Here is a 19,649-nt window from a genome sequence, read left to right on the forward strand (position 1 = left end):
GGGACACAGTCCTTTTGTAAGATGAGCCTACATGAGACTGAATTCTGGCCCCAGCAGGGCCCCATACTGTGGTCAAGGCCCAGACTGAATGTTTTACTGTGGTGGGAGGGACAGAGGAAGGGAGGGGGGGAGGGAGGGGATTTGGGGAGGGAGGGAGGAATGTTTTCCTCATAAAGTCTCTGGGTTGGGGTCCTGAGGGAGGCGGGAGGCAAACCACGGCACTGTTTGTCTCATTCTGGGGCTGCATGGACACTAAGAGTTAGGAAAGAGGGGGACCTGGTAAGAGACATGCACATATACAGTACATGACACACACCTTGACCAGCTCGAAGGGGAAGCGCTCGTGGAAGATGCGGTTGATCCTGGCTCCTCCTGACAGCTCTGCTGTGTCGATCTGGTCCCCAGAGCCCTCGATACGCTTCTCAAAGTCCACTGAGAACTGCTGCACCATCCTGGGTGGGATACAGGGAAAAGGGAGTTAATTAATGTGTGTGTGTTAATGAATGAGTTCTGACCTTATGTGTCTGAAAAGCCACACACTCCCGAACCAGATCCAACCTCCTTATACCCAGAACTACTCCCAAAGCCCAGTGTGTGTATGTGTGTTGGACCAGTGTGTGTATGTGTGTTTGCACTTGTATACTCTATGAATGTGTTGAATGCTGTGTGTGTGTGTGTGTGTGCGTGTGTGTGTGTGTGTGTGCGTGCGTGTGTGTGTGTGTGTGTGTGTGTGTGTGTGTGTGTGTGTGCGTGTGTGTGTGTGTGTGTGTGTGTGTGTGTGTGTGTGTGTGTGTGTGTGTGTGTGTGTGCAAGCAAGTGTGTGTCCTACTCACTGCAACAGGGCCTTGGTCTTGCGGGAGGGGTCATCAGGTCTGAAGTTCTTGTACTCCTCCACTTCCTTCTCAATAGACAGCAGCTGGCTCTGCAGCTTGGCCCGCAGCCCCGGCAGAGTGTCCCGGATGTGATTGGTCAGTTGCTGCAGTGTGAAAGGTCAGGGTGGGTTTTAATATGGGAATGAAGAGATGACAGTGATCAGATCCTAGACTAATCTACTACTATTCGCCTACTCTCTTATCTTCAGTGGATGTTATAAACACCTCGAAAGCATCAAAGAGATCCTGTGGATGGCTCATCTCCTAGAAGACTTCTCTGAAGTGAAATATATAGCGACCACTAAAATAATATTCCTACTACGCCCTTTGGTAATTATTGAGCCATTTGAACCACAGATTAGGACAGTCTTAGCTTTCCCCTCTACATACACGCACACACACACAGAGGAGGACTGACCTGGTTGAGTGTTTTCTGTAGGTAGGGGACTGACCTGGTTGAGTGTTTTCTGTAGGTAGGGGACTGACCTGGTTGAGTGTTTTCTGTAGATAGGGGACTGACCTGGTTGAGTGTTTTCTGTAGGTAGGGGACTGACCTGGTTGAGTGTTTTCTGTAGGTAGGGGACTGACCTGGTTGAGTGTTTTCTGTAGGTAGGGGACTGACCTGGTTGAGTGTTTTCTGTAGGTAGGGGACTGACCTGGTTGAGTGTTTTCTGTAGGTAGGGGACTGACCTGGTTGAGTGTTTTCTGTAGGTAGGGGACTGACCTGGTTGAGTGTTTTCTGTAGGTAGGGGACTGACCTGGTTGAGTGTTTTCTGTAGATAGGGGACTGACCTGGTTGAGTGTTTTCTGTAGGTAGGGGACTGACCTGGTTGAGTGTTTTCTGTAGGTAAGGGGTGCCCATGCGTTCAGCCAGGTGTCTGTATCCAGGGTGGGTCAGGAAGAACTTCCTCTCTGCAGCCATGGCCGCTGTGATGTCCTTCTTCCCATCAATGTCCTTCTGACTCCTGTTCACCACACCAATGTAACCTGGGGCAGGGAGAGAGGTTAGCTGATACTGGACAGATCAGGATGCGATGAGGCAAAATGTTGTTTTGTGGAGAGAAAGAAAGAAGAACAGAAAATAAAGAGGTTTGTTAATTTATTTTGATGTGTGTGTTTTTTTTTCTAGTTTGTTTGTCTTTGTGGGTTTACCACACTGGGGTAGTGGGATGAAGGGGTGGGGTGTTCGGAGGGAGGTGTGGAGGGTAACGTTTAGCTCCCACTTCCCCAGTGGCAGCCACAAGGGTAACAGGGATCACATATCCCCATCTAGTTAGGTTTTCTCATGCATTTCTCTGTTAAACAGTATATCTTGCTATCTAACCTTTTGGACTGAACGCCAGTAGCCTTATAAATATGCTAGTGGTTTAATATGTGAGGCCTTCTGACACTAGAGAGTGACAGAAGCAGAGACGATGGAGACAGAGGACAATGGAAACTGTTCAGAACTACATGCCTGGGTTCTACCCAAGCGCCAGTGGAAAAACGTCCGTCACCTAATTGCATTGGAACGTTTCCCACAAATATATTTTATTGCAAAGAAAAGAAACGAACAGACGTTTTTTCCAGATGTGTCACTGAAATCAAGATGTTGTTTTTGACCGCCTCCATCTCTTTCTTTCCTTCACTTTCCTTGTTCTCCCTCTCCCCCTCTCCACCTCCTCTCTCTCTCTACCTCCTCCTGTCTACCTTTCTCTCTCTAGGGTTGTGAGGGGTTGTAACTGGCTGCTGCAGTGAGCAACACAACTGGAGTCCTATTTGGGGTGTCCGGCAAAGCCATGGATAGGCTTCCGTACGTCTAGAACTCCGCTGCCAGGGTCCTCACACACACCAAACCCTGGGAACACATCACCCCCACTCTGCAACACCTTCACTGGCTCCCAGTCAAATTCCGCATTACCTACAAGATCCTACTCCACACCTACAAGGCCCTCCATGGCCCCCTCATACCTCTCTGACCTCCTTCACACACACACCCTCTCCCGCTGTCTCCTCTCCTCTGACTCTGGACTACTCACCATCCCCAAAACAAGACTCTGTACCATGGAGCACCGGGCTTTCAGCGCCGCTGCCGCCAAACTCTGGAACTTTCTCCCCCCAGCCACCCGCAACTCTGACTCTATCACCCTTTTCAGAAACCAACTAAAAACTGACCTGTTCAGTCTGGCTTTTCCCTCAGCTTAGCTCAGCCCTTACTCAGCTCTATCTTAAGGTAAGTAGCTTTTCTTCTATTGTTTTATCCTTGTTTAGTTTTTTACTCTCTTGCTGTACAGTGTCCTTGGGTTTCTTGAAAGTTGCTTTGTATCCAATGTTCTATTATTATTATTATTATTATTATTATTATTATTATTATTATTATTATTAACTACATAGCCACTAGAGGGAGGCACTGAGACAGGATGTGTGTGTGTGTGTGTGTGTGTGTGTGTGTGTGTGTGTGTGTGTGTGTGTGTGAGTGTGTGTGTGTGAGTGTGAGTTTGAGTATGAGTGTTTAGTCTGACCTCTTCGCAGTGGCAGCAGCTTGTTCTCCAGAATTTCTCGGGCATCAGTCCCCTCGTCCATCAGATCCAGTTTGGTGATAACACCAATGGTTCTCTGACCTGGGCACACACACACACACAAACATACACACACACACTAACAAAGTCCAGCTGTAGGTAGGTTAAATTGCATCCTTGTCTAACTACTGCTATGTCACAATTTGATGGTGAATGATACTGAGAGCACTGATGAGAGCCAGAAGGCCTACAGTTTTTGCCTTCAACCTCTAGTCAACCTCACCCACCTTGTGGGTCGACTTCTTTGGCAATCTTCAGGGCATCTGAGTTGGCCAGATCAGAGTTGGCCGGAGAGACAGCCAGCAGCAGACAGTTGTCCTTGGTCACAAACTGATACAACATGTCTCTGATCTGCTGCTCAATGTCCGCAGGCTGGTCCCCTACTGGGACCTTGGTCATCCCCGGCAAGTCCACCAGAGTCAGGTTCAGGACTAGGGGAGAGAGGGGGGAGAGGGGAGAGAGGGAAGAGAGGAGAGGGAAGGTGAAAGCGGGAGAGAGGGGGTGAAAGAAGAGGGCAGAGAGGGGGTGAAGGGAGAGGGGAGATGAGAGAGGAAGGTGAAGAGAGTGTGGAGAGGGTAGAGGGGAGAAGGAGGAGGGGAGAGAGGAAGTGAGTGTGGAGAGGGTAGAGGGGAGAGAGGTGGAGTCAGAGAGAGATTTCTAAATATGATATCAGAATCGATTAATGACGCTAACCTTGAAAAGACGAATAGGGAAACTTGATTCACAAAATTCAGTGTATAGAATTAAGATAGTTATACTACTCTAGTCTTTCCTACGATCAAAGTCTTATGAGTGTGGTAGTTCTGCCAAGATGCCATGTTGCCAGGTCTGTGTCCTCACCATGTGGGGAGTAGACCCTGAGGTTGATTGGCACAGGGGAGATGCCCTTATTCTGCCCAGTGATGCGGTCCGTCTCCGCCTCGATCTCCCCCCGAACCTCATCGAAGTCTGTGAACTTCTTCCCCTTACAGTGAAGGAACTCAGCATATTCTGCAGAAAGAGAGGGGCACAGAAAAGAGGTGAGGAAAGGAAAGCAGAGGACGAGTGAGGATGACAAGATCATATAAGAAGACAGCCGGGACGTAACAATGACAAATACAGGAAACCATTTTTGGCAGCTTGAATTGAAATGAGCTGTTCTGTCATATTTTCACTTTTCATCACTCTCAGTTTGGAGGGGAAATGTAGCAACACTAGATGGCACTATTGATGAAACTGTGAGACAGCCACAGACCTTGTAATGGCTGAAAAATAAGAAGAAGCTCATTTTGTATTTTTGGTAATACAGAATATGAATTATTATTATATGAATATAATCTTTAATCCAAGGCCTTGGGTGTGAGAAATGCGCTTTACAAATAAAGTGTATTATTATTAATGACTTTGGGTAGGTTATACATTATTTGAGCAAAGAGGGTCCAAGACAGTTTGGTCTTCATAAACCTTAGATGGTACTGATATTTTGTACTATACAGTAAATGCAATACAGCTGTTCCAAAAGGCACATTCTGAACTGGTTACATTAGACTGGATTAAATGTGAATGAGGACTAATGATTTGTCCTATTTCGCATGGTGATTAAGCCTGTTATTGAAAGCTTGCTTATTAGATATACTGTGCCTAATGAAGAGTTACAATAACAACCCTACCAAGCCACTGGTATCACTAGGTGCCTCTGATGGAAGGGAGGGATGGGGGAAGGCTTTACCTGTGGGACAGAGAGGGGAACGGGAAGAGTTTACCTGTGGGACAGTTGATCAGCTGCAGGACCAAGGGACGGCGGGTGACGATGCCAGAGCCACGGGGAAGGAAATCCCTATTAACACACAGGAGGAGAGAGACGTAAGAAAACAACCATGGTTATGGAAACATCTGGGCCTGTATTCATAAAGCATCTCAGAGTAGGAATGCTGATCTAGGATCAGCCCCACCCGCCTCCCCTGTCCATGTAATCTTACTCATTATATGATCTAAAAGGCTAAACTGATTCTAAATCAGCAATTCTACTCTACACTTTATGAATATGGACCCTGACCTATGAGTCAGATAAGGGCATGAAGAGGAAGCATGTTTTGATTATAATGGATGACACAGACTAGCAAAGTCATGAAAATTAAATGTGTGGGTGGATGGTGTTACAATCAATTACAAATGTGCATGTGAATGACTGACTGTGTGTGACAAATGTTCACACATCTCTGCTCAGCGGGATCTTGAGTGGAATAATAGACAGAGGCATAGGAAGCAATGAGAACATGCAAAGGGTATTTTGGGAAAGTATTACATATATTTGGGGGAAATAATACACTGTATAGGCTACTATAAAAATGTTTTCTTGTCTGTGCTGCTGCATGTTGGAGAGTCTAAATTTAACAAGACGGGTCAAGGGAGGCCAACTGTCAATAACTCTCTGAGAGCTATGTTGTAACGAACCTCTGAAATAATAAAGCTCTGAAATCTAAAGCGCACTAAAAGACTGACCAAAGATACCCTTCAAAACAACCAAGAGCTCTTTGATCAGAGATGGCCAAAGGTACTTCAGACTGCCAGTCTTAACATTCCATCTGTATGGATACAAACACTGTTGGCTAAATTAGCCTAAATGTGTGGATGTGTAAAGCCAGCAGATTATCTAGAATTGATCAATCTAATTCATTACCTCATAGAAAGTGGGACTGTGAGACAAATTCAAGGTGAAAATGAACAGACTGTCATTGCAGCAGTCTAGGAAAGACTACAACTTAAATAGAGTGGCTGTTTCAGTAAATGACTGTTGGCTTATGGTCTGTGCTGCTTTTCAGAACACACTTTCTATTCCACCTGGCAGTCTCTGTCTGGGATGTGATGCTAATAGCTCTGTCTGAGAGTAGCCCACTTAATAGCTTGTTTGAGGCCTGAGCATGCAGTGCCTGATATCTTCCTTTTAATTAGCAGCTCTGGCTCAGAAAAAGAAGGAGAGAAAGAGCAAGCATGAGATGGAGAGAGAGCGAGAGAGAGAGAGAGAGAGAGAGAGAGAGAGAGAGAGAGAGAGAGAGAGAGAGATGGAGAGAAAAAGAGAAAGCACAGTAGGGTGGAGGAAGAGAGAGAAACAGAAGGCATATGCTCAAGGAGAAGATGATATAGAGTGAGAGAATGATTAAGAGGGTGAGCAGAGAAAGGAAGAGAGAAAACAGAGAGAGACAGAGAGGATGAGAGAGAGCTGTACGGTAGCTCTAACACAGCTAAGGAGCACTCTCTTCCTCAGCTCCATCGTCAGATGGGAGTGCCGTACCAGTCAGCCCCTGGCCTTTCTCAGCTCTGCCTGCTCTAAGGGAGAAATCACTGGAGAATCTGCATTATAATTGCAGGGCTTTGTTCAAGCAAGGGTAAACGAACGGTCTTACTGTTTCCACAGGCAAGCTAAAGCCAATAGCCTGAGAGCCCACCCTTAACATGTGACAGTGTTGCTTCAGCAAGCAGAGAACAGCACTCTACATTCTGCTAGGTGTTCACCAATATCATAGACAAAGAGTGGGTGAAAAATGTTAAGAATGACAAATCTTTGGACGAATATTCCACACATAATGATTAATTCGCCATTCATTCTCCATGGCATGGAGTGGTAAGAGGTATTAAACATTTCCTCATTGGGGTTTTCTGTAGTCTATTTCTCTCCTCTAGGACAAACTCAGTGTTAGCTTAGCTCTTTAAAAGATTCAAAGGCTCTCAGAAGACATTCTCCACAGATTAGCAGTGTAGACTCCATCTGAAGCTCTTATCAACTTTGTTTATCAGCTCTGTTTCATCTTCCTTTTAATTAGCAGCTCTGGCTCAGAAAAAGAAGGAGAGAAAGAGCAAGCATGAGATGGAGAGAGAGCGACAGCGAGAGAGAGAGAGAGAGAGAGAGAGAGAGATAGAGATAGAGGAGAGAGAGAGAGAGAGAGAGAGAGAGAGAGAGAGAGAGAGAGAGAGAGAGAGAGAGAGAGAGAGAGAGAGAGAGAGAGAGAGAAAGAGAGAGAGAGAGAGAGAGAGAGAGAGAGAGAGAGAGAGAGAGAGAGATAGAGATAGAGATAGAGATAGAGATAGAGATAGAGAGAGAGAGCGAGAGAGAGAGAGAGAGATGAGTGTCTCTTCATCTGCCTCCAGCTATCTGCGAGACTGGGAATATACAGATGGTATGGTACACAATGTGGTCCTGAAGTGGCTGAGTGTGTGCGTGTGCGTGTGTGTTCGTGCGTGTGTCTGAGAACATTGTATGTGTATTTTCTTCTGGATGATTCTGAGGACAATGTATTACGTAACAGCAGTAGTTCCTCTGGTGGTGGTGTTTGTATGTATGCTGCTACATTACCAGCTGACCTCACACTACTCTCAGCTAATTCACTTCCACATTTGGATAAACAACAGCGGTCCAGTAGGGACATGCACTCGGATAGAATCTCATGGTGTCCTGTAAACTGTGAGTGTGTAGGCTGCTACTGTGCATTGACATTCTGTAGATTAGTAGTAAAGCCTGTTTTCTTCGATGCATCATCATCACCATAGCTTCTCTCTTTAGTGTGCTTTACAGGTCAATAACAACCACGGCTGAATATCGACACACGAGGATGATAGTTAAGTATGCTTAGTGAGTTACTAAATGGACAATTTACATTTGCATTGTTATGGGGCTGCAGCTTATGAGAATATTTTCACTTATGAATTATGGACAATTAAGAATGATGGCCCCGCTAGCCACATAATGTGACTTCATTTGTGGATATCGCTATAATCAGAGCCACAATGCTACCAGTTAATGAAGGTCCATTTGGCCAGGGAGGAAGAGATTATGTTAATGGTACTGCAGTCTCTCAAAAAATGATTCTCTGAGTGTTTATGCACGAACTATGGTCAAGCCATTCTCCATACTTCCATGGCAAACACACACGTGCACACTTATAAACACACACATGTACACACATAAACACATGCATGCACGTATGTACACATTTTACATTTTAGTCATTTAGCAGACGCTCTTATCCAGAGCGACTTACAGTTAGGTGAATACAATTATTTTTTTTATACTGGCCCCCCGTGGGAATCGAACCCACAACCCTGGCGTTGCAAACGCCATGCTCTATCAACTGAGCTACATCCCTGCCGGCCATTCCCTCCCCTACCCTGGACGACGCTGGGCCAATTGTGCGCCGCCCATGAGTCTCCCGGTCGCGGCCGGCTGCGACAGAGCCTGGATTCGAACCAGGATCTCTAGTGGCACAGAGCGTGCACACTTATAAACACACACATGTGCACACTAACACACGCATGCATGCATGAACACGTTCACACACACACACACACACACCTAACCTATGTCATTACAATCATTTAATGATATTATCCATTTCATATCACTACCTGAACAGAGATAAACAGATCAAGCATTGGCAGCACTGTCTAGTCAACAAAGGTTCCATTTCCTACTGTGTCAAATCAATTTCCTGTCTGCTGTCTCTCTCCTGTTGGGGTGTGAGCCTGGCTCTCTCTGTACCCTCCACTCCTCTAGTAACACCTTGTAGGGGACAGACGGCCCAAACTGCAGGTCTCCTCCTCTCCCCCTTCTCCACTCCACCTTCCCCAAAAAAGCCTCCATATGGACTAGCCAGATGGGCGGAGCCGGCACGAACCAACCAGACCCTGTCACACATACCACACCACTAACCTGGTTGCCAGTCTCTTTAGCTAACATTCCACTCCTTGTACTCCATGTCATGTGGCAAAGCACAAAGAAAAGCTAAACAGACTGGCAACCAGGCTGCCACACCGCTCCATCTCCCTCTCCATCCCAAACACCATTCATTACTGCTATTGCTGGAGGGATGACTCAAGGCAAGGCCTGGGGTATCCACCACACACACATCATAATGTACATGCTACATACTTGCACAAGTGAGCAAGAACGGATGGAGGCACACATGTACATACAGTACCCATGCACACAACATCATGTAGCAATGCTGAAAATAATTCACCACATAAAGAGCCTGTCATATGTGGCTGCAGGGGAAACCGTAGTAAAGGAGTGAGTGAACAACGTGCATTACTCACTCCATTGTCCCATCCCCCACCCCACCCCAGCCTGCACCTCTCCTCTCCTCTCCTCTCCTCTCCTCTCCTCTCCTCTCCTCTCCTCTCCTCTCCTCTCCTCTCCTCTCCTCTCCTCTCCTCTCCTCTCCTCTCCTCTCCTCTCCTCTCCCCGGTCACCAGTGGGCAGCTGTGATGACAGTCCACCCATCCAACTGGGAGACCCATTTTCTCTCCCTCCCCCATCCCACCCCTTCCTCCCTTTTTCCCCTGCTGAGAGACAGTGCCTCTCACATAAGCCCACTCACGTGGCAACAAACAGGGAGGACACAAGCTCTCCAGACCGAGCAACAACACAGACTAAGGAGAGGAAAGAGAGTGAGAGAGACAAGCAGGGGAGAAAGAGGGAGGGAGGTAGAGAGAGAGAAATGAGAGACAGGCAGGAGACGGAGAGAGGGAGGGAGAGATGCAGACGGAGAGAGAAACAGACAGAGGCGCATGACAAGACAGTGAAACGAAGACAGAGAAATAAACAAGGAGAGACACAGAGGGAGTGATAAAGTGAGACAGAAAGAAATTGAGATAGCCGAATGTCACTTCACTTTGTCTACCCCGCCTTGTTTGGGCACACCTTACAGTGCAATCACTCTCTGCCATACACTTTCAGTTCTCACAGACTCATACACACAAACACAGTCAACAGACCTGTCCAGCACTGGCAACGTGCCAGGCAGCTGCAGCAGAGCATCATTGACTTACACACACACACTCCAAAGCATGCATGCACATGTGAACATACTATGTCTTGCTTAGTGGAAACCCTGAGAGGACAATGTTATTCTCTGACTTCCAGCTTCTTAGCCAGAGGCTTTGTGAGGAATTGCAACAGAGCCATGGTGCACTTTATTCCAATAACCGTCAGGCCATTTCCTCTCCATTGGTTTCCCTCTCATTGATTGACATAACAAGTTCATAATAACATAACATACATGTATCTAAACTGACCTAGCGTCAACACGTATTCAGAGCACATGATCCTGGTGGGACTTGAACCCACAATGTTCATGTTGCCGTGACACCGTGCTCAAACATCCTGAGCCAATTGGATGAAAAACATGATCATTCCATACAGTGCTTTAAATGACACGGTCTGTGGACCTCCTGCCATTAATGACACTGTATTAGGCATGGTCTAATAATTGCACTCTTCAGCTTTAAATGTACTTCAGACTATAAAATGTAATCTAATCTGGATCCATTTTGTGCAGCAATCTCAGTCACGCTATGATGAATAAGATAACTAGGAAAAGCTATTTCACTATCTCCCAGGCCACAGCCTTAGTGGCTGAGATTGCTTGTTGTTGTCGACCTGTACACCTCCAGAGTACAGTCATTGTAGTGATGAAACAGCTCATTCTTGGCCGATGGCGGGCGCCCAGATTAAAGCAGGTGCGGGAGCCAATGAGAGGGCATGTTGGTGAGCTGCAGTGTAGACTCACAGATTAGAGTTAATCCCTTCGAGCAGTGTCAGGGCAGCTCATGCAGCTCCCCTCTCTCTTTCCTCACACTCTTGCTCTCACCTCATTCCATAGTTTCTCCTTTGCTTATTTTACCCTCTCTCACCAGAATTATTTCACAATCAACAGAAAATGATACAACTGCTTCTATCAATTATTCTAAAAACAATATTGTACACAAAGCATAGCCAACTGTAGAACTAGGCCCACCCTTCATCAACTGTAGAACTAGGCCCACCTTTCATCAACTGTAGAACTAGGCCCACCCTTCATCAACAATAATAGGCAGACATAAACGAGATGATAAATTAAGTGAAATACAGTGATACATCTCTCCTGAGTGGTGCAGTGGTCTAAGGCACTGCATCGCAGTGCTAACTGTGCCACTAGAGATCCTGGTTCGAATCCAGGCTCTGTCGCCGCCGGCCGCGACCGGGAGACTCATGGGCGGCGCACAATTGGCCCAGCGTCGTCCAGGGTAGGGGAGGGAATGGCCGGCAGGGATGTAGCTCAGTTGATAGAGCATGGCGTTTGCAACGCCAGGGTTGTGGGTTCGATTCCCACGGGGGGCCAGTATTAAAAAAAAGATGTATTCACTAACTGTAAGTCGCTCTGGATAAGAGCGTCTGCTAAATGACTAAAATGTAAAATGTAAATGTAATGGGATAACATAAAACAATGCTGATCATTGATAAATCACTAAATTAGACTACACTTCCCAGCAGCGCTAGCCAGTGTGTAGCCCCTCATCTATGCGTGTCAGTCAGTCCGTAAAGAGATATCTTTTTACACTACAGTATCTCTCCCCTCTCACAAACTACAATTAGGATTAGAGAAAGATAGCTAGGGACCATACTACAGCCCATACTGTCCTTCTCTTGTTGGGATTCAGATAATCCCTTGCATTTTACATTCTTCATATTATGTCATTTCATTCCGCCCTGCAATATTAGTCTCTCGGATAGGACCAGTAGAGATGAATTTTTAGCCTCATCAGCAAATGAGAGGAATCTTACACAGCAGAAGAGACTATCCTAGGAACATATTCTAGTCTGATGTGCTAAATGCTGCAAGCACCAGCACTCTAATAAAGGTGGGTTCTCAAACAGGGTTCTCCAGAGAACAGTGCAGTAAGCACTTCTTTGACCTAGAACAGCTGCATCAGTAGAAATCGGAGGAGATCTGAGAAATAGATATTCATATAACTTTGATGAATCATTTATCTAGAGCAATACTTCACCGTATTTCCATTATTCAGTCATTTATTATCTAAGTGATTATAATAGACAAAAGCTAGAGCTCACTTGCTCATTCATGCTGATCCTAATTTACCTTTAAAGTCTTAGGAGTTGCAGGGTCTTGAATCCCCCAGGTGACAAAGTGGGCCAGAGATCACAGTGATAGTCTATGGCAGCCCTCGCTGATTGAGTTGCTATTGTGGGTCTACTGTAGTGTGACGTTCCTCTGAAGAGCTCTCCTAGGTCCTGAAAGCAGGCTCAGAGAAAAGGACAGGCTCTGTACACTAAACAGCCACCAACCAACCCCTGTTCATCTGATGGGGACAGATAAGATATTAGGGAAAAATTAAACTAATCATTGAGGTATCAACTGTCGGAGGAATCGCACCATGATGTTTATAACTGGTGTCTGTTCCCACCTGTCCCTTAGGTACATTAGGTCCCCTCAGGGGCCACCGTGATAGGATAACAGTATGTGTGACGTCTCCACTACGAGCTTCCTGGTGAATGATGATTCATTTGTTTGTTTGTCTGGTGGCCACACCGCCGCTAGCCTCCTACATTCTCCATAATGAAGATTTATGGATGTTGTTGTCGGTTCACTACGTGGAACAATACCTGTTCTGCGCCTTGCACCTCCTAATTCTACTTTATTGATTCTGCCCAAACGCATCTCTTTTGAGTTTAGTTCTGACAGCAGCTTCCTCTGTATTAGAAAGTATTCACTTGATTTGAAGCCTGCCTTGATGCCATCAAACAGTAATTATTTTGTTAGATTGAACACGGGATATGCACAGTTTGTCATCTTACAATAGTATTCTTTATACAGTGCATTCGGAAAGTATTCAGACCAATTGACTTTTTCCACATTGTGTTACTTTAAAGCATTATTCTAAAATTGATTGAATCGTTTTTTTATCCTCATCAATCTACACACAATACCCTATAATGACAAAGCAAAAACAGGTTTTTTGACATTTTTGGAAATGGAGTAAAAATAAAAATAACTGAAATATCATATTTACATAAGTATTCAGACCCTTTACTCAGTACTTTGTTGAAGCACCTTTGGCAGCAATTACAGCCTTGAGTCTTATTGGGTATGACACTACAAGCTTGGCACAACTGTATTTTGGGAGTTTCTCCCATTCTTCTCTGCAGATCCTCTCAAGTGCTGTCAGGTTGGATGAGGAGCGTCGCTGCACAGCTATTTTCAGGTCTCTCCAGAGACGTTCGATCGGGTTCAAGTCCGGGCTCTGGCTGGGCCACTCAAGGACATTCAGAGACTTGTCCAGAAGCCACTTCTGCATTGTCCTGTTGGAAGGTGAACCTTCACCCCAGTCTGAGGTCCTGAGCGCTCTGAGCAGGTTTTCATCAAGGATCTCTCTGTACTTTGTCCGTTCATCTTTCCCTCGATCCTGACTAGTCTCCAAGTCCCTGCCGCTGAAAAACATCCCCACAGCATGATGCTGCCACCACCATGCTTCACTGTAGGGATGGTGCCAGGTTTCCTCCAGACGTGACGCTTGGCATTCAGGCCAAAGAGTTCAATCTTGGTTTCATCAGACCAGATAATGTTGTTTCTCATGGTCTAAGAGTCCTTTAGGTGCCTTTTGGCAAACTCCAAGCGGGCTGTAATGTGCCTTTTACTGAAGAGTGGCTTCCGTCTGGCCACTCTACCATAAAGGCCTCATTGGTGGAGTGCTGCAGAGATGGTTGTCCTTCTGGAAGGTTCTCCCATCTCCACAGAGGAACCCTGGAGCTCTGTCAGAGTGACCATCGGGTTCTTGGTCACCTCCCTGACCAAGGCCCTTCTCCCCCGATTGCTCGGGTTGGCCGGGGGGGCAGCTCTAGGAAGAGTCTTGGTGGTTCCAAAGTTCTTCTATTTAATAATGATGGAGGCCACTGTGTTCTTGGGGACCTTCAATGCTGCAGAAATGTTTTGGTACCCTTGCCCAGATCTGTGCCTCAACACAATCATGTCTCGGAGCTCTACGGACAATTCCTTTGACCTCATGGCTTGGTCTTTGCTCTGACATGCACTATCAACTGTGGGACCTTATATAGACAGGTGTGTGCCTTTCCAAATAATGTCCAATCAATTGAATTTACCACGGGTGGACACCAATCAAGTTGTAGAAACATCTCAATGATGATCAATGGAAACAGGATGCACCTGAGATTAATTTCGAGTCTCATTGCAAAGGGTCTGAATACTTATATAAATAAGGCATTTCTGTTTTTTATTTTTAATACATTTGCAAAAATGTCTAAGAAACCTGTTTTTGCTTTGTCATAATGGGGTATTGTGTGTAGATTGATGAGGGAAAAAATAATGTAATCAATTTTAGAATAAGGCTGTAACGTAACAAAATGTGGAAAAAGTGAAGGGGTCTGAATACTGCACTGTATACCTAGAGTATTACCATCAATGCATAAAATCATACAGTGAGGGAAAAAAGTATTTGATCCCCTGCTGATTTTGTACGTTTGCCCACTGACAAAGAAATGATCAGTCTATAATTTTAATGGTAGGTTTATTTGAACAGTGAGAGACAGAATAACAACCAAAACATCCATAAAAACGCATGTCAAAAATTGTATAAATTGATTTTTTCATTTTAATGAGGGAAATAAGTATTTGACCCCCTCTCAATCAGAAAGATTTCTGGCTCCCAGGTGTCTTTTATACGGGTAACGAGCTGAGATTAAGAGCACACTCTTAAAGGGAGTGCTCCTAATCTCATCTTGTTATCTGTATAAAAATACACCTGTCAACAGAAGCAATCAATCAATCAGATTCCAAACTCTCCACCATGGCCAAGACCAAAGAGCTCTCCAAAGATACACAAGGCTGGAATGGGCTACAAGACCATCGCCAAGCACCTTGGTGAGAAGGTGACAACAGTTGGTGCGATTATTCGCAAATGGAAGAAACACAAAATAACTGTCAATCTCCCTCTGCCTGGGGCTCCATGCAAGATCTCACCTCGTGGAGTTGCAATGATCATGAGAACGGTGAGGAATCAGCCCAGAACTACACGGAAGGATCTTGTCAATGATCTCAAGGCAGCTGGGACCATAGTCACCAAGAAAACAATTGGTAACACACTACGCCGTGAAGGACTGAAATCCTGCAGCGCCCGCAATGTCCCCCTGCTCAAGAAAGCACATATACAGGCCCGTCTGAAGTTTGCCAATGAACATCTGAATGATTCAGAGGAGAACTGGGTGAAAGTGTTGTGGTCAGATGAGACCAAAATGGAGCTCTTTGGCATCAACTCAACTCGCCGTGTTTGGAGGAGGAGGAATGCTGCCTATGACCCCAAGAACACCATCCCCACCGTCAAACATGGAGGTGGAGACATTATGCTTTGGGGGTGTTTTTCTGCTAAGGGGACAGGACAACTTCACCGCATCAAAGGGACGATGGACGGGGCCATGTACTGTCAAATCTTGGGTGAGAACCTCCTTCCCTCAGCCAGGGCATTGAAAATGGGTCGTGGATGGGTATTCCAGCATGACAATGACCCAAAACACACGGCCAAGGCAACAAAGGAGTGGCTCAAGAAGAAGCACATTAAGGTCCTGGAGTGGCCTAGCCAGTCTCCAGACCTTAATCCCATAGAAAATCTATGGAGGGAGCTGAAGGTTCGAGTTGCCAAACGTCAGGCTCGAAACCTTAATGACTTGGAGAAGATCTGCAAAGAGGAGTGGGACAAAATCCCTCCTGAGATGTGTGCAAACCTGGTGGCCAACTACAAGAAACGTCTGACCTCTGTGATTGCCAACAAGGGTTTTGCCACCAAGTACTAAGTCATGTTTTGCAGAGGGGTCAAATACTTATTTCCCTCATTAAAATGCAAATCAATTTATAACATTTTTTTTTCTGGATTTTTTTGTTGTTATTCTGTCTCTCACTGTTCAAATAAACCTACCATTTAAATGATAGACTGATCATGTCTTTGTCAGTGGGCAAACGTACAAAATCAGCAGGGGATCAAATAATAATAAAGTCCTTTGTCAAAAATGTTATGAATTGATTTGCATTTTAATGAGGGAAATAAGTATTTGACCCCTCTGCAAAACATGACTTAGTACTTGGTGGCAAAACCCTTGTTGGCAATCACAGAGGTCAGACGTTTCTTGTAGTTGGCCACCAGGTTTGCACACATCTCAGGAGGGATTTTGTCCCACTCCTCTTTGCAGATCTTCTCCAAGTCATTAAGGTTTCGAGGCTGATGTTTGGCAACTCGAACCTTCAGCTCCCTCCACAGATTTTCTATGGGATTAAGGTCTGGACACTGGCTAGGCCACTCCAGGATCTTTTAATGTGCTTCTTCTTGAGCCACTCCTTTGTTGCGTCAACTATGCCTCTGTCTATCCCTGTTCTCTCCTCTCTGCACAGGCTATACAAACGCCTCACACCGCGTGGCTGCTGCCTCTCTAACCTGGTGGTCCCTGCACGCATGACCCACGTGGAGTTCCAGGTCTCCGGCAGCCTCTGGAACTGCCGTTCTGCGGCCAACAAGGCAGAGTTCATCTCAGCCTATGCTACCCTCCAGTCCCTCGACTTCTTGGCGCTGATGGAAACATGGATTACCACTGAAAACACTGCTACTCCTACTGCTCTCTCCTCGTCTGACCATGTGTTCTCGCATACCCCGAGAGCATCTGGTCAGCAGGGTGGTGGCACAGGAATCCTCATCTCTCCCAAGTGGACATTCTCTCTTTTTCCCCTGACCCATCTGTCTATCTCCTCATATGAATGCCATGCTGTCACAGTCACTAGCCCTTTCAAGCTTAACATCCTTATCATTTATCGCCCTCCAGGTTCCCTTGGAGAGTTCATCAATGAGCTTGACGCCTTGATAAGTCCTTTCCTGAGGATGGCTCACCCCTCACAGTTCTGGGTGACTTCAACCTCCCTACGTCTACCTTTGACTCATTTCTCTCTGCCTCCTTCTTTCCACTCCTCTCCTCTTTTGACCTCATCCTCTCACCGTCCCCCCCTACTCACAAGGCAGGCAATATGCTTGACCTCATCTTTACTAGATGCTGTTCATCTACTAATCTCACTGCAACTCCCCTCCATGTCTCCGACCACTACTTTGTATCCTTTTCTCTCTCGCTCTCCTCCAACACTACTCACTCTGCCCCTACTCAGATGGTAATGCGCCGTCGCAACCTTCGCTCTCTCTCTCCCGCTACTCTCTCCTCTTCCATCCTATCATCTCTTCCCTCTGCTCAATCCTTCTCCCTCGAATCTCCTGATTCTGCCTCCTCAACCCTCCTCTCCTCCCTTTCTGCATCCTTTGACTCTCTATGTCCCCTATCCTCCAGGCCGGCTCGGTCCTCCCCTCCTGCTCCGTGGCTTGACGACTCATTGCGAGCTCACAGAACAGGGCTCCGGGCAGCCGAGCGGAAATGGAGGAAAACTAGACTCCCTGCGGACCTGGCATCTTTTCACTTCCTCCTCTCTACATTTTCTTCATCTGTTTCTGCTGCTAAAGCCATTTTCTCCCACTCTAAATTCCAAGTATCTGCCTCTAACCCTAGGAAGCTCTTTGCCACCTTCTCCTCCCTGCTGAATCCTCCTCCCCTCCCCCTCCTCCTTCTCTGTGGATGACTTTGTCAACCATTTTGAAAAGAAGGTTGACGACATCCGATCCTCGTTTGTTAAGTCAAATGACACTGCTGGTCCTGCTCACACTGCCCTACCCTATGCTTTGACTTCTTTCTCCCCTCTCTCTCCAGATGAAATCTTGCGACTTGTGATGGCCGGCCGCCCAACAACCTGCCCGCTTGACCCTATCCCCTCCTCTCTTCTCCAGACCATCTCCGGTGACCTTCTCCCTTACCTCCCTCACCTCGCTCATCAACTCATCCTTGAACGCTGGTTATGTCCCTTCTGTCTTCAAGAGAGCGAGAGTTGCACCCCTTCTCAAAAAACCAACACTCGATCCCTCTGATGTCAACAACTACAGACCAGTATCCCTTCTTTCTTTTCTCTCCAAAACTCTTGAGCGTGCCGTCTTTAGCCAACTCTCTTGCTATTTCTCTCAGAATGACCTTCTTGATCCAAACTAGTCAGGTTTCAAGACTGGTCATTCAACTGAGACTGCTCTTCTCTGTGTCACGGAGGCTCTCCGCACTGCTAAAGCTAACTCTCTCTCCTCTGCTCTTGTCCTTCTAGACCTGTCTGCTGCCTTTGATACTGTGAACCATCAGATCCTCCTCTCCACCCTCTCCGAGTTGGGCATCTCCGGCGCGGCTCACTCTTGGATTGCGTCCTACCTGACCGGTCGCTCCTACCAAGTGGCGTGGCGAGAATCTGTCTCCGCACCACGTGCTCTCACCACTGGTGTCCCCCAGGGCTCAGTTCTAGGCCCTCTCCTATTCTCGCTATACACCAAGTCACTTGGCTCTGTCATATCCTCACATGGCCTCTCCTATCATTGCTACGCAGATGACACACAACTAATCTTCTCCTTTCCCCCTTCTGATAACCAGGTGGCGAATCGCATCTCTGCATGTCTGGCAGACATATCAGTGTGGATGATGGATCACCACCTCAAGCTGAACCTCGGCAAGACAGAGCTGCTCTTCCTCCCGGGGAAGGACTGCCCGTTCCATGATCTCGCCATCACGGTTGACAACTCCGTTGTGTCCTCCTCCCAGAGTGTGAAGACCCTTGGCGTGACCCTGGACAACACCCTGTCGTTCTCCGCTAACATCAAGGCGGTGACCCGATCCTGTAGGTTCATGCTCTACAACATTCGGAGAGTACGACCCTGCCTTACACAGGAAGCGGCACAGGTCCTAATCCAGGCACTTGTCATCTCCCGTCTGGATTACTGCAACTCGCTGTTGGCTGGGCTCCCTGCCTGTGCCATTAAACCCCTACAACTCATCCAGAATGCCGCAGCCCGTCTGGTGTTCAACCTTCCCAAGTTCTCTCACGTCACCCAGCTCCTCCGCACACTCCACTGGCTTCCAGTTGAAGCTCACATCTGCTACAAGACCATGGTGCTTGCTTACGGAGCTGTGAGGGGAACGGCACCTCCGTACCTTCAGGCTCTGATCAGTCCCTACACCCAAACGAGGGCATTGCGTTCATCCACCTCTGGCCTGCTGGCCCCCCTACCTCTGCGGAAGCACAGTTCCCGCTCAGCCCAGTCAAAACTGTTCGCTGCTCTAGCACCCCAATGGTGGAACAAGCTCCCTCACGACGCCAGGACAGTGGAGTCACTCACCACCTTCCGGAGACACTTGAATCCCCACCTCTTTAAGGAATACCTGGGATAGGATAAAGTAATCCTTCTACCCCACCTTACCCCACCCTTGAGATCATTGACAAGATCCTCCCGTGTAGTTCTGGGCTGATTCCTCACCGTTCTCATGATCATCACTGCAACT

General features: G+C 46.8%; 1 protein-coding gene across 1 annotated transcript in view; it reads right to left on the reverse strand.

Moving 5' to 3' along the window:
- The window catches only part of LOC311128029 (dynamin-1-like), a gene marked incomplete at its 5' end in the record, with an annotated part of 70,979 nt that overhangs the window by 46,940 nt on the left and 4,390 nt on the right, over positions 1 to 19,649 (reverse strand). The window contains 7 exons of the mRNA XM_084159969.1: positions 317 to 452; positions 834 to 976; positions 1,699 to 1,859; positions 3,374 to 3,472; positions 3,658 to 3,861; positions 4,271 to 4,420; positions 5,173 to 5,246. Coding sequence (XP_084016095.1) covers positions 317 to 452; positions 834 to 976; positions 1,699 to 1,859; positions 3,374 to 3,472; positions 3,658 to 3,861; positions 4,271 to 4,420; positions 5,173 to 5,246 — 967 coding nt within the window. The remainder of the gene's footprint in view (positions 1 to 316; positions 453 to 833; positions 977 to 1,698; positions 1,860 to 3,373; positions 3,473 to 3,657; positions 3,862 to 4,270; positions 4,421 to 5,172; positions 5,247 to 19,649) is intronic.

The sequence above is a fragment of the Coregonus lavaretus genome, assembly GCF_964263955.1.
Source record: "Coregonus lavaretus genome assembly, chromosome: 4".
In the NCBI taxonomy this organism is placed as follows: domain Eukaryota; kingdom Metazoa; phylum Chordata; class Actinopteri; order Salmoniformes; family Salmonidae; genus Coregonus; species Coregonus lavaretus.